We start from the raw sequence: 13,902 nt of genomic DNA, 5'->3' as shown, positions 1-13,902 counted from the left end.
TCTTTGCAAAAAACATAGGGAACCATAACAGTTGGGTTGAGAAACCAAAATAAATAAAAGGTTTCGACAAAAACAAATAAATGTGAAGAGAAGCGAGTCTTGATGTTGAACGTGTTTGTAGTGTTCATGTTGAACACAAAACCATTCAAGGAAGATGATGAAGAGAAGAAGAACAGATGAAATGTAAGAAAGATATAAATAGCCTCGCCAGACTCGAGTTTTTGCTGCTTTAAACAGAAGATTGTGCTTGTACTCTTCATTTAAAGGATTTAAACACTGAAAAATAAGATGAAGCAAAGAACCAATAGATATTTGAAAGAAACATAAAGAAAAATACCATTTAGGTTCAGAAACAAAAAAGTTAAGAGATGAACAACAGAAATGGACAAATGAACGGTAAATCTCAGATGTCTGTGGTTGTACTCTTGATTTCAACCATTTATATAACTGAAAAATAAGATGAACAAAAAAAAACATTAGATCTTTGTAAAAAAATTGAAGAAAAATACCAGTTAGGTTGACAAACAAAAAAAATAAGATATCCACAACAAAAATGGACAGATGAACGGGAAATCTCAGATGCATGTCTTTTTAACCTTGAGTTGAAGCCTGAAAACAAAACAAACATGATGAACAGAAGAAGATGAAACGATGAAATGTAAGAAAAATAGAAAAAACATCTCCATAATCTTATTTTTGGTGGAAAAAAAAAGATGTCTGTGGTTGTACTCTTCATTTCAACCATTTATATACCTGAAAAATAAGATAAACAAAAAAAACCATTAGATCTTTGTAAACAAATTCAAGAAAAATAACAGTTAGGTTGAAAAAACCAAAAAAAAAGATATCCACAACAAAAATGGACAGATGAACGGGAAATCTCAGATGCATGTCTTTTTAACCTTGAGTTGAAGCCTGAAAAAAAAAACAAACATGATGAACAGAGAAGATGAAACGATGAAATGTAAGAAAAATAGAAAAAACATCTCCATAATCGGTTTTTGGGTGGTTAAAAAAGATGTCTGTGGTTGTATTCTTGATTTCAACCATTTATATACCTGAAAAATAAGATGAACAAAAGAAACCATCAGATCTTTGCAAAAAAAATCAAGAAAAATACTAGTTAGCTTGACAAACCCAAAAAATTAAACATCAAGAACAAAAATGGATAGATCAACGGGAAATCTGAGATGCATGTCTTTATAAGCGATAGTTGAAGCCTGTAAACAAACCAAACATGATCAACATAAGAAGATGAACAGATGAAATGTAAGAAAAATAAAAAGGAAGCATCTCCAGAATGGTTTTTTTGCTGGGTCGGTCAGAGAGAATGAGAAGATAGAGAAAGAAGAAAGAAGCCGCTGCCAGAGAGAATGAGAAAGATAGAGAAAGAAGAGAGAAGGCGGTCGCAGAGAAAATGAGGAAGAAAGAGAAAGCATTGGTGACATGAGAAGCTGAGAAGACTCGGAAGAGAGAGAAAGAAAATATAAACTTCAGATTTTCAGTGCTTTTAGAATTTTTTTTTAAAAAGTGAAAACGCTGAGAGAGTGACACGTAAGCTATTATACCTTTTGTAGATAAAAATTTGAATTATGAAGAAGATCAGATATATTATTCAATGTAAAAACTTGCCTTTTGTTAGTTCACAATTGTATATAGTATTAGATATATTTTGCAGTGGCAGCACCAAATAATTAAGATTGAGTATAGAAAGTTGAATCATGGTGGTGAAGGTGTACGGTGAAGCAAGGGCAGCATGCCCTCAAAGAGTGATGCTGTGTCTGTTGGAGAAAGGAATAGACTTTGAACTTGTGCCTGTTCATCTTCAACAGGGACAACATAAGACACCTCAATTCCTTCTCCTACAGGTCCACTCATAATTTTTTCACACACTTTTAATTTTATGATTTTTTTTATTTGTCCTCATATAGATGTCTCAAATTGAATGTATCACATGAATTTTGTTCCAAATTATAATTAATAAGACAAAGCAAATGTATTCATTTATTTCAATTCTTTGAAATTTTAATCAAAACTCCAATCATAACCGTCTATAAAATTAAACAGATGACTTTGACCAATATATTTTATTTATTTGTTTTGGTAATAAATAAATTCATGTATGGATGAACTTGGATAAAATATATAGGTAATAAATAAACTAAATAAATTCATGTTTTGCTAAAATAAATAAACTAAATAAATCACTTTGCCACCCTGAATTGAATAATCCAAAATTTAATATACTGAATTTTATAAATACTAAGTTAATCGAATTAAAGCTTTTTATAAATTGAATGTATCACTCTGCCTTCGTGTTTCCTCGCCAGCGACGTGGGTGGAGGAGAAAGAAAAGTGGGTGGTTTCTGGTTTCCCAAAACGCGGGTGGAGTGGAGTGGAGTGGAGTGGAGGAGAAGAGAAGAGAAGAGAGTGTGATGTTTGGCCGCGGGTGGTCTCTTTTCTGGTTTCCCAAAACGCTGCACTGCACGAGTTTTTTATGTATTATTAGTAACTCATTCGGCCCGCGGGCTGGCCCGTTTTGGCCTGCGGGCTGGCCCGACGGGTTATTGGACTTGACGGGTCGGGCTGTTTCGGGTTGGCGGGCTGAATTTTTTACTCGGCCCATGCTTTTTTGGTCGGGCTGGTGGGCCGGTCTGGCCCATTTTCACATCCCTAGCTTCAACGCTTGCTGTGGCAAGGAAACAAGGAGAGAAAATGTCAGAGGAAGTTCAACGTTTTATTAACTTCAATTTTGTTTCTAAAAAGATTCTTTCTTGATGATTCAAATTACCTTGTGCTTTGTTTTCTGACACTTTTCTTCTTAGACACTGGTTGCTGCTGAGGTTCATAACTTGGAACAGGTATAGTCTTCACCTGAAACATTGACATGTCAAAAGAATTAATCATTTTGCATTGCATGATGATGACTGTTCTGTATATGCTTCTTTCCAACTACCAAATAAGCTGACTTACCAAATTCCTGAACATGAGATTGTAGAACATCTTAATGTAACTTTGCTTTGCCACTTTTTGTTTATTATTCACCAGCCTCCAGAAGGTATACATGTTCCCCATATTCAACATCTTGTTTGCATAGATCTTCCATGTGTAGCTGCGAAACAAAGGCATAAGAAGGGAATAATGCTAAAATGGGTCGATGAAATTGAAGTTGCATGTTTATTTACCATTCATTTATGCGCTGCAATCCTGCTGCTGAAATTCCATTCCAGTGTGTTGAATCTTGTAAGCATTTTTCAAAGAAATCAGCGATTTTGTTGCTTGATTCTTCTCCATTGTGGGGATCAATGTGGAAGCCAGAGATTCCGTCAACAATGATTTCTGCTGGACCTCCTTGGTTGGTGGCAAAAGTAGGTAAACCACAGTTCATTGCTTCAATGACAGTGAGACCAAATGCTTCATACAAAGCAGGCTGCACAAAAGCTCCCTTTGTATCGGCAATGAAGCGGTAGAGTTCTCCATTGCGATATCTATCAGTTTGTGCAGAAATCCATCTGAATTGACCCTTGAGTCGGTACTTTTCTACCAGATCATGCATCTTTCTTATCTCTGCCATTTCCTCTCTGTCTTTGGATTTCAAAGGGTCAAAGAACCCTCCAACTATGACAAGGTTCACCATTTTTCTCAATCTTTGGTTCTTTCCATACCACTCAACTAACCCAGTTAAGTTCTTCACAACATCAAACCTTGCCATTGAAAAGATGATGGGTTTTCTCCTGTTTTCTAGATATCCACTGTTTCAATGATATATTCAGCAGATAAGGTTAACCATTTGGAAGAATATAGCAATTCTTATCTGAACAGTAACCATTTGGAAGAATATTCAACTAAGTCGCTTACATATGTTCATCGGTATCCACTTTACTGTACAACAGGTCTTCGATGACAGGATAAAATTGAGTGAATCTTCTGTCTTTTTCTGTGTAAGGAAAGTAGACAGATTGATCAGCTCCAGGTGCAGCAATGTTGAACTTTGGATCAAATACATTTATCCCTGAAACCACCCTACACAGCCCTGGGAGTGTAAATGCAGCATGGCTTTCATATTGTCCTGGTCTATCCTTGCTGCAAACAACAACTTTCACAACTTAATAGTTGATTTATATTAACTTCCTAGTTTCTCTCAATTTTTGTATTGGTACTATCTTATAATTTACTTATGTGAATTTCTTGAGCGTGACAATATTTCAATTTCCAAGCAATAGAGAAAGGATGTCAAAAGTAATTTCTTTGTTTTTAATATGACATCTAACCTCCCAGCAATTTCCTGATAGGTGCTGGTTATGATGAAATCTGATGCATTCATTGCTATTGTATCTGCCATGAATTGACATGAGAAGTGATACTTAGGATCCAGTTCTTTCCACTTGACATCTGAATCTTCATACTTAGTTTTCTCCAAAGCATGTGCAATAATTCCCTGGTTTTCAATGCAACCTAAGGAGAATCAATTTATAATCTTTACAGCCACAAAATTTGCTGAATATGAAAATTTCAGTAAGAGGGTATGAACCTGAGTTATCTTAAGTCTGTTAGCCATGAGAGATGCTACCAAATTCCCATCAGTGTAATTTCCAATAATAAGATCTGGTTTTCCTTCCATGAGGCTGAAAATCTTGGCTGTGGCATCCTTTTAACATGAGTCATAGACTTGATCAGATGGAAAACTTATATATAAAAGCTACCAAGTAAAGGTTCTATATATCATATTTACATACTTGAGTAAACCTCTCAAGATAAGGATAGATGTCAAAACGAGAAACCCATTGACGCAGGATTCCTTTATCTGTGTGAAAAGGTACACGTAGAATATTGGAGTACTTAGTTCCATCTATTAGTTCCAACTCCTGATTGCACTTTGTTCCTTGAGCATCAGGGATGAGTCTTGTGACCTGTCATGCTCAATTATATACTTGCATAATTCTGTCAAAGCAAGTAGGACATAGAAAAGGGAAACTCTTTTGCATCATAACTTACCACTAGAATCTGAGGCTTTATGTTTAAGCCTTGTTGCTTAATTCTGAGCAACAACTCTGCTTCAAGAGCTCTAACTTGATCCAATATGTACACTACCTGCTCCAAAGTGCACAATGTTAAAAGTTTGACATGGTTTGAAACTTGTAAAATCATTTCCATGATATTCACATAATAACTAAGTTCAGAAGTGTTACCTGTCCACCAGTGTCTGGCAAGCCAAGAACATCTGCTTGTCCAAAATAACCATGGATAGAGAATATCACAACATTGAAAATTGTAGGAAGTCTGCTAAAAAAATTCTCCAGGGTCAGTGCATCAGGAGCTTGGAGTACTTCTGATAGAGTTCTCATTGTCTCCTTCACTCTTCCTGCAGTATCTCCCCATCCTCTCTCAAACCCCCACTCTTTGAGCCTGTTAGTGAAAATGATGTTGATTACTAAATTACTGAATACCAACTTAGTCCATTTTAAGAAACATGAAGGGGTTTACTTTGTCTCAAAATCTTGATAAGGGGCATCCTTTGGAAGTGCTGAGAGATGTCCATCAGCCACCATCAGTGCCAGCTGAAGCTTTGCAGCAGAGCTGAGGTTGTCGCTTATCATCAGATTCTACCATTGTAGATGACAAGAGGGTGGATTAAGATTAATGTTCTAAAGTATCTGTAATGAAAAAACAGAAGTTGTTGGAAATGTTTTATGAACTTGATGTCGTTTTTCCACTTACTTCACCTCCATGATTTAGTGATAACAAGTAGTCAACAATAGGTTGTGTTTTGATCAGTTTCCCGCTAAACCTTGAAGTTAAGAACTTTGAAACAAAATGGAGTCCATTTCCAATAGAAGAAGGCAGGGTCAAGTTCGGAATAGGGAAATCAAATGCTCCAAAATCTGCTTCAAATGCGTCTTCATCGTTTGCCCTGCAACATAGACCCAAGTTAACGTTGAAAACAAAGTTGCCAAGTACTAATAATATTGTTACCAAAAGTTGATATATCAATACAAAACTTGCAAAATGAAGACAAATGACATACCAGTCTTCATCATATACGCTTTCCTTGAATTTGAGATAATCTGTGGAAGTGATTGGTTCAACTGAAAGATCCTCAGAGCTCACTCTTACAAATTCCCAAACTCCAGGATTTGGCCTTACTGCAAAGGCCACATAAGGTGGATCAACAGCAGCTTCCTGCAAGTTTCAGGTGCCCAACATTATGATCCAAATGCTAAACAATATCACATTGTAACATACACAAGGAAAAGCAAAGAGAAAACCTGTGTACAACTCAATAAGAATCCAAGGTTCCCCTCTAATACTTGATTTCTCTGAATGTTGTCGTCTATAACTTGCTCCATTTCTTCCATCAAGTCATGAAGTTTTATAATCCTTCTCCCCTTCTCAATGTACTTAGCAAAACACCTCTTCACATGCTGCCTACTTTGCCTCGATGCATCATCAGGCATGTCATCAGTTACCAATTCTTTATCTCTCAAGATTGGTGAAGAAGCCATTTCAAGAATGAGACAATGATGATGAAGGAATTAAGGTTTGGAAATTCCTATTGTTGTGGCTCTAAGGAGTTGTGCCTCATTTTCAATTTATATGCTTGGCTATTTACGTGTACATTGTTGTTATGATTGGTAAGAGAGGTTTTTGGGATGAAGTTGGCCCCACGACAGAGGTGCAGAAGTTGAGGAAGAACATTTGCAATGGACAATGTGAATGGTATCTGTAAGTCAGAATCATTCTTTTCTTGTATGTGTGTAGTTGTTATTGTGCTATATGTTTGTATGTGAGCATGAGAAAAAGAATATGCAAAAGTTGTCATCTTGTTCAAGGCATTTGCATACTGTATGATACCTAGCTTCTGTGTTACGTCCAAAATTGGTCATGTATCTTAGTCTGCTAAAGAAAATTAGATTTTAGATGTTATAAGTACATGCAAACACTTGTATAAATGATAACTCCTGTATAACTTTTGCACTGTAATATGATTTTATATATCAGTCTCTTTCTATAATCTTATCAGATATGATATATTATCTGTAATGGTTTATGACATGATAATATATATATATATATATATATCTTTCTCATAAATACATATTATATAATATAAATAGATATTTGTTTATTTATGATAATTTAGTTAGTAATGTGAAATTGATAAACTGAGATGTTACCAGTAATACTATAGATTCAAATATTAAAGATTTATCTGTTACAAATATATTATTGATTCCACAATAAATAGTTTATAGTACTGCCGTTATAAAATACAATATAAATACGCTATTATGTGTTTTTTTTTTTCAAGTAAAAAAATAACAGATTTTTAAAAAAATTATTTATGTTATAAAATATAACGTCTTCATTAAAATATTCTTTTAAATCATATCTACGTGTTATTATAAGTATATAGATTGTGTATATTTCATATAATCTTTGGAAGTATACTTTAAATTGCCTTTTACCATGTATTATACTTTAGAAAATATTTGATATTTTAAAAAACATAAGGCATATCGAAATATTACCTATTTTTCTTTTTATTATCATAAAATATGTAATTCAAAAAACTTTGAAATGACTTTAAAATAAGTTTTGGGTATGTGTACTGGACATAGAAGAAAATCATTTTTATTTGAACCAATGTCATATGTGGGCTTAGCCTGTAATAGACAGAAAAAGGCCCACTAGGTCATCACAGATAACTCCTTTCAAAATCAAAGAAACCCTAATCTTGGGTTCAACTGCGCATACTTGTTTCAGCCTTTATAAACACCTTTCATCCAGAGTTTACTCATTCCCTACTCTTCCCTTTCAAAGGTCTTATCTTTCATACTCTCACTGATTAAGAATTATATTTTCTGTGTTATGCCTGATGTGTGTATGTGTAGGCGTCATTTACTGATTACCTGTGCTCTGATCTTCGTGGGTACTGTGTATGAGCTGACGCTATAGCAATTCCTCTCTGCAATATTTTTTGTACTGTTTTCTTCATATTGTCTCAGTTTCCATTGCAGAGCGGGAAAATTCATTCCTTGATTCAGAGTCTTCTAAATTTTACTCTTTGCGATTCTATTTATCTATCGCTGTTTGGTGTTGTGGTGGGAAGAAATAGGGTTATGATGCATGCTATCTTTTCGTGTTTAAGACTTTTGGTATAGAAGTAAATAGGGGTAGAATTGGATAAGATGTGATGAGTCTTTTCCCCACATGATTGAAGTTGATTCTAACTGTGCTATTCTCATATATTGAGTATTGAATTTCCAAGCCAGAGCTTTGCCGATCCATTTTTATGTGATAATGTAATTGTAAAACTTTTAATTAATGTGAGCTTGGTGTTGTTAATTGTTAGTTGGAATTTAGTGTTTGTTAATGCATTATATTGACTTGTTGCGTTGTTTGATGGATGTGATGATTATTTCCCCAGGTGATCGACGCTGAACATACTGTGCGATCTTTCTCTTTAGAGAAACCAAGCCAATAAATCTGATCCATTATGTATGTTTTTAGTATGCTCATCTTAGAATTGATATTTGTTTCAGGAATGTATGACTTTTTCATATGCAGCTATTTGTGAGCCGTGTGTTGTTGAAATTTGATTCGTTTTTGTTTTAGAAGAGGTAGCATTTGTCTTCGAACAATTATTGGAAACTCCATGGATTATTGGAAACTCCATCGGACTGCGATTGACGAAGGCAAAGCGCAGTGAACGGAGAACGCAGAGCCACCATCGGACTGCGATTCACGACGATTCCGACGGCCACCACCACCGCGAAGATAGGTTTGTTCGTAATTTGAGTTCTGGTTCTTTTTTTTTTCGATTTGTGACCTAAATTTATGATTTTCGTAACCCTAAAATTGGTTTCCCTAAATTGGAGGTTATGGTGTATGTGTGGTTGTTGTTGCTGCGATTTGCCCTTGTTTGATTGGACCCATTCTGTAAATCGTAATTGTTGTGCTGTTCTTGCTTAAAATTTTCCCCCAATTTCAATTTCGTAGACAACGAGATGTGTTGTTTTCTAAATTGGTGCGGTGGTGCTGGGTTTAAGGGTGGCGAGGTGTGAAGGGGTTTTGGAGTGGAAGAAGAAGTAGTGAGTGGTGTTGTGTTGCTGGGTTTTGTGAAATACTGATATCCTTAATCTCTTTTTCATTTCGACTCCTTTCTTTGTTTTGTTCTTCTTATCTTTCATTTATCAAACCTTTCAATTACTCTTTCCTTTACTAAAAATAGCAATACAGCCAATTTATCATTACTCTATTTTCAAGAACTCATTTTTGGCATTTTCCCAATATATATATGTATATATTTTGCAGTGGCAGCACCAAATAATTAAGATTGAGTATAGAAAGTTGAATCATGGTGGTGAAGGTGTACGGTGAAGCAAGGGCAGCATGCCCTCAAAGAGTGATGCTGTGTCTGTTGGAGAAAGGAATAGACTTTGAACTTGTGCCTGTTCATCTTCAACAGGGACAACATAAGACACCTCAATTCCTTCTCCTACAGGTCCACTCATAATTTTTTCACACACTTTTAATTTTATGATTTTTTTTATTTGTCCTCATATAGATGTCTCAAATTGAATGTATCACATGAATTTTGTTCCAAATTATAATTAATAAGACAAAGCAAATGTATTCATTTATTTCAATTCTTTGAAATTTTAATCAAAACTCCAATCATAACCGTCTATAAAATTAAACAGATGACTTTGACCAATATATTTTATTTATTTGTTTTGGTAATAAATAAATTCATGTATGGATGAACTTGGATAAAATATATAGGTAATAAATAAACTAAATAAATTCATGTTTTGCTAAAATAAATAAACTAAATAAATCACTTTGCCACCCTGAATTGAATAATCCAAAATTTAATATACTGAATTTTATAAATACTAAGTTAATCCAATTAAAGCTTATTATATTTGAAATAAGTTTGGGGATTATTTTCTGTTAATTATATGTATGGATATTTGTGGCAGCCATTTGGACAAGTTCCAGTTGTGGAAGACGGTGATTTCAGGCTCTTTGGTAAGAATTCTATCAAATACTTTGGGTTCAACCATTCATGTCATTCCTTTATTAATGATCTACCAGAAAAATATTATTCAGTTCAATTTGTAAAACAGTAATGCCTTCTATGGTGAGTTACTGAGAAGATGTAAAAATATTTTGTTACCTTCACATACAGTGTGATTTTTGTTGTGTTATGCAGAATCAAGGGCTATTATAAGGTACTATGCAACAAAATATGCAGAGCGTGGTAGCGACCTATTGGGCAAAACCTTAGAGGAAAGGGCTTTGGTGGAGCAATGGCTTGAAGTAGAAGCACACAACTTCAATAATTTGTGCTTCACTATAATGTTTCAACTTGTGATCCTACCAAAGATGGGTAAGGTTGGGGACTTGGCCTTGGCAGAAAAAAGTGAAAAAGATTTAGAAAAGGTCCTTGATGTGTATGAAACTAGGCTCTCTCAAAGCACATACCTTGCAGGTCATTTTTTCTCTTTGGCCGATCTCAGTCATCTCCCAGGCCTTGCACATCTTATCGAAGAAGCCAAACTTGGCCATTTGGTCACTCAGCGGAAGAATGTCAATACATGGTGGCAGAAAATTTCAAGTAGGCCAGCTTGGAACAAGTTAAAGGATCTCACTCACTGATTGAAACAGCAAATAATTTTTACTTCATACTTTATTATATCCCTTGCTCTATATATAATGTCTGTTGTAAAATTTGTCTGGGAGAATAAGTTCAAGTCACGTACCAAGTATGTCTTGTTTTGAATGATTGAAACATCTATCGTTAACAAATTCTTATGTAACTTATATTGTCATGTGTTAATGTTAATTGGTTGATTCTATCAAACTGATTCTACTTTGTCAATGGCCAACATAGATTTGTTCTTGACTCAGTTTAATAGGAGTTGCTTCTGCTGTCTGTGCATGTTCATCAAAGGGAAATATCATTTCATCAAATCGGAAACCAAACTCGACATCCTTCGATAAAAAACATACCAAACGTACCAATAGACATGCAACAGGCAAACTACAAAACAAATGCACAAAAATTTCAAAATGGTATATACGTATGTAACAGAAGAGCCAAACTTGCAAACCACATAGAATGCAGCACAAGTATTAAACTCCTGTTAATTGTTATCTGGAGAAAAACCTTTAGAACAGATGGGAATATCCAAATACGTAACATCCCCTTCAGAAATTCTCCAACTTCCTTTCGCAAGAATTTACAATTAAAAAGGTACTCACAAATCCCTAATAAACATATAGGGCAGAAGATCAAATTGAAAATATGCAAAGATGGATCAGATTTATTGGCTTGGATTCTCAAAAGAGAAAAATCGCACAGTATGTTCAGCTTCTATCATCTGGGGAAATAATCATCACGTCCATCTTGCAATGCAACTTTAGTATTAAAAACTCAGTAGTTAATTATAAATTTAAACAGAAATTGTATAATTCATTGAGCATAAGTGTTTGAAGAAAACTTCTACCCTTCTAAAACAAATAGGAAAAAAATTCAACACTCAGCTCATGAATAATGCAAATAAAAAAAAAAAGACAAATGCACTTCTAAAGCATATATGATTTCTAAGATGAGTATACTAATACGTTGATGGATCAGATTTATTGGCTTGGTTTCTCTAACGAGAAAGATCGCACAGTATATTCAGCTTCGATCATCTGGGGAAATAATCATCACTTCCATCTTGCATTGCAATCTTAGTTAGTTAACTTACCCAATTTAATCATGAAGTTTCCAATAATTGTCCAAAGACAAATGCTACATCTTCTAAAAAAACAGGAGTCAAATATCAAGAACACACAGCTCATGAATAATGCACATAAAAAAAAGACAAATGCACTTCTAAAGCATATATGAATTCTAAGATGAGCATACTCAAACATACAATAATGGATCAGATTTATTGGCTTGGTTTCTCTAAAGAGAAAGATCGCACAGTATGTTCAGCGTCGATCACCTGGGGAAATAATCATCACATCCATCAAACAATGCAACAAATCAATACACAATGATAGATCAACAAACACCAAATTCCGACTAACAATAAACAAAACCATGCAAACATTAATCAGAAAGTATATAATCCATGGAGTTTCTAATAATTGTTCGAAGACAAATGCTACCTCATCTAAAACAAAAACGAATCAAATTTCAACAACACACGGCTCAGAAATAGCTGCACATGAAAAAGTCATACATTCCTGAAACAAATATCAATTCTAAGATGAGCATACTAAAAACATACATAAAGGATCAGATTTATTGGCTTGGTTTCTCTAAAGAGAAAGATCGCACAGTATGTTCAGCGTCGATCACCTGGGGAAATAATCATCACATCCATCAAACAACGCAACAAGTCAATATAATGCATTAACAAACACTAAATTCCAACTAACAATTAACAACACCAAGCTCACATTAATTAAAAGTTTTACAATTACATTATCCCATAAAAATGAATCGGCAAAGCTCTGACTTGGAAATTCAATACTTAATATATGAGAATAGCACAATTAGAATCAACTTCAATCATGTGGGGGAAAGACTCATCACATCTTATCCAATTCTACCCCTATTTACTTCTATACCAAAAGTCTTAAACACGAAAAGATAGCATGCATCATAACCCTATTTCTTCCCACCACAACACCAAACAGCGATAGAAAAATAGAATCGAAAAGAGTAAAATTTAGAAGACTCTGAATCAAGGAATGAATTTTCCTGCTCTGCAATGGAAACTGAGACAATATGAAGAAAACAGTACAAAAAAATATTGCAGAGAGGAATTGCTATAGCGTCAGCTCATACACAGTACCCACGAAGATCAGAGCACAGGTAATCAGTAAATGACGCCTACACATACACACATCAGGCATAACACAGAAAATAATTCTTAATCAGTGAGAGTATGAAAGATAAGACCTTTGAAAGGGAAGAGTAGCGAATGAGTAAACTCTGGATGAAAGGTGTTTATAAAGGCTGAAACAAGTATGCGCAGTTGAACCCAAGATTAGGGTTTCTTTGATTTTGAAAGGAGTTATCTGTGATGACCTAGTGGGCCTTTTTCTGTCTATTACAGGCTAAGCCCACATATGACATTGGTTCAAATAAAAATGATTTTCTTCTATGTCCAGTACACATACCCAAAACTTATTTTAAAGTCATTTCAAAGTTTTTTGAATTACATATTTTATGATAATAAAAAGAAAAATAGGTAATATTTCGATATGCCTTATGTTTTTTAAAATATCAAATATTTTCTAAAGTATAATACATGGTAAAAGGCAATTTAAAGTATACTTCCAAAGATTATATGAAATATACACAATCTATATACTTATAATAACACGTAGATATGATTTAAAAGAATATTTTAATGAAGACGTTATATTTTATAACATAAATAATTTTTTTAAAAATCTGTTATTTTTTTACTTGAAAAAAAAAAACACATAATAGCGTATTTATATTGTATTTTATAACGGCAGTACTATAAACTATTTATTGTGGAATCAATAATATATTTGTAACAGATAAATCTTTAATATTTGAATCTATAGTATTACTGGTAACATCTCAGTTTATCAATTTCACATTACTAACTAAATTATCATAAATAAACAAATATCTATTTATATTATATAATATGTATTTATGAGAAAGATATATATATATATATATATATTATCATGTCATAAACCATTACAGATAATATATCATATCTGATAAGATTATAGAAAGAGACTGATATATAAAATCATATTACAGTGCAAAAGTTATACAGGAGTTATCATTTATACAAGTGTTTGCATGTACTTATAACATCTAAAATCTAATTTTCTTTAGCAGACTAA

At 33.8% G+C, this 13,902-nt stretch overlaps 2 protein-coding genes, 1 long non-coding RNA gene and 5 other non-coding genes across 11 annotated transcripts; 2 read left to right on the top strand and 6 right to left on the bottom strand.

Moving 5' to 3' along the window:
* Window positions 1-1,657: 1,657 nt before the first annotated feature.
* On the bottom strand, window positions 1,658-6,532 carry LOC146885867 (sucrose synthase 6-like). The gene is made up of 14 exons (XM_085675266.1): window positions 6,267-6,532; window positions 6,026-6,180; window positions 5,719-5,911; window positions 5,485-5,603; window positions 5,190-5,406; window positions 4,996-5,091; window positions 4,737-4,910; window positions 4,532-4,648; window positions 4,272-4,438; window positions 3,859-4,083; window positions 3,186-3,752; window positions 2,974-3,112; window positions 2,792-2,874; window positions 1,658-2,689 (listed from the first exon to the last, which is right to left on the bottom strand). The coding sequence occupies exons 1-14, from the start codon at window positions 6,501-6,503 to the stop codon at window positions 2,680-2,682; spliced, it is 2,499 nt and encodes an 832-aa protein (XP_085531392.1). The 5' UTR covers window positions 6,504-6,532; the 3' UTR covers window positions 1,658-2,679.
* A 1,161-nt stretch (window positions 6,533-7,693) lies between these two features.
* LOC114186593 (glutathione S-transferase F11-like) lies at window positions 7,694-10,870 on the top strand. Of its 4 annotated transcripts, none has more exons than XM_085675270.1 (6): window positions 7,694-7,821; window positions 8,429-8,499; window positions 8,620-8,782; window positions 9,316-9,505; window positions 9,987-10,035; window positions 10,220-10,870. In XM_085675270.1, exons 4-6 carry the CDS (start codon window positions 9,359-9,361, stop codon window positions 10,663-10,665), a joined length of 642 nt encoding a protein of 213 aa, XP_085531396.1. In that variant the 5' UTR covers window positions 7,694-7,821; window positions 8,429-8,499; window positions 8,620-8,782; window positions 9,316-9,358; the 3' UTR covers window positions 10,666-10,870. The 4 variants fall into 4 exon arrangements, with proteins under 4 accessions (XP_085531396.1, XP_085531394.1, XP_085531395.1 ...); XM_085675268.1 differs by having other exon boundaries at window positions 8,617-8,782; XM_085675269.1 differs by lacking the exon at window positions 7,694-7,821 and having other exon boundaries at window positions 8,317-8,499.
* Window positions 8,404-8,496, top strand: LOC114189315 (small nucleolar RNA Z103). The gene has a single exon (XR_003605619.2). It is a non-coding gene; the product is annotated as a small nucleolar RNA Z103 (small nucleolar RNA).
* An 80-nt stretch (window positions 10,871-10,950) lies between the features above and the next one.
* On the bottom strand, window positions 10,951-13,337 carry LOC146885862 (uncharacterized). The gene is made up of 2 exons (XR_014995979.1): window positions 12,971-13,337; window positions 10,951-12,364 (listed from the first exon to the last, which is right to left on the bottom strand). It is a non-coding gene; the product is annotated as an uncharacterized LOC146885862 (long non-coding RNA).
* LOC146885866 (small nucleolar RNA Z103) lies at window positions 11,323-11,415 on the bottom strand. Its single transcript, XR_014996174.1, has one exon. It is a non-coding gene; the product is annotated as a small nucleolar RNA Z103 (small nucleolar RNA).
* On the bottom strand, window positions 11,639-11,731 carry LOC146885865 (small nucleolar RNA Z103). Its single transcript, XR_014996173.1, has one exon. It is a non-coding gene; the product is annotated as a small nucleolar RNA Z103 (small nucleolar RNA).
* Window positions 11,938-12,030, bottom strand: LOC146885864 (small nucleolar RNA Z103). Its single transcript, XR_014996172.1, has one exon. It is a non-coding gene; the product is annotated as a small nucleolar RNA Z103 (small nucleolar RNA).
* Window positions 12,297-12,389, bottom strand: LOC146885863 (small nucleolar RNA Z103). Its single transcript, XR_014996176.1, has one exon. It is a non-coding gene; the product is annotated as a small nucleolar RNA Z103 (small nucleolar RNA).
* Window positions 13,338-13,902: the final 565 nt, after the last annotated feature.

This window comes from Vigna unguiculata, chromosome 6 (assembly GCF_037176805.1).
Source record: "Vigna unguiculata cultivar grain cowpea cultivar isolate G323 ecotype 2 chromosome 6, ASM3717680v1, whole genome shotgun sequence".
NCBI classification, from domain to species: Eukaryota; Viridiplantae; Streptophyta; class Magnoliopsida; order Fabales; family Fabaceae; genus Vigna; species Vigna unguiculata.
This window is presented reverse-complemented; position numbering and strand designations above follow the sequence as displayed.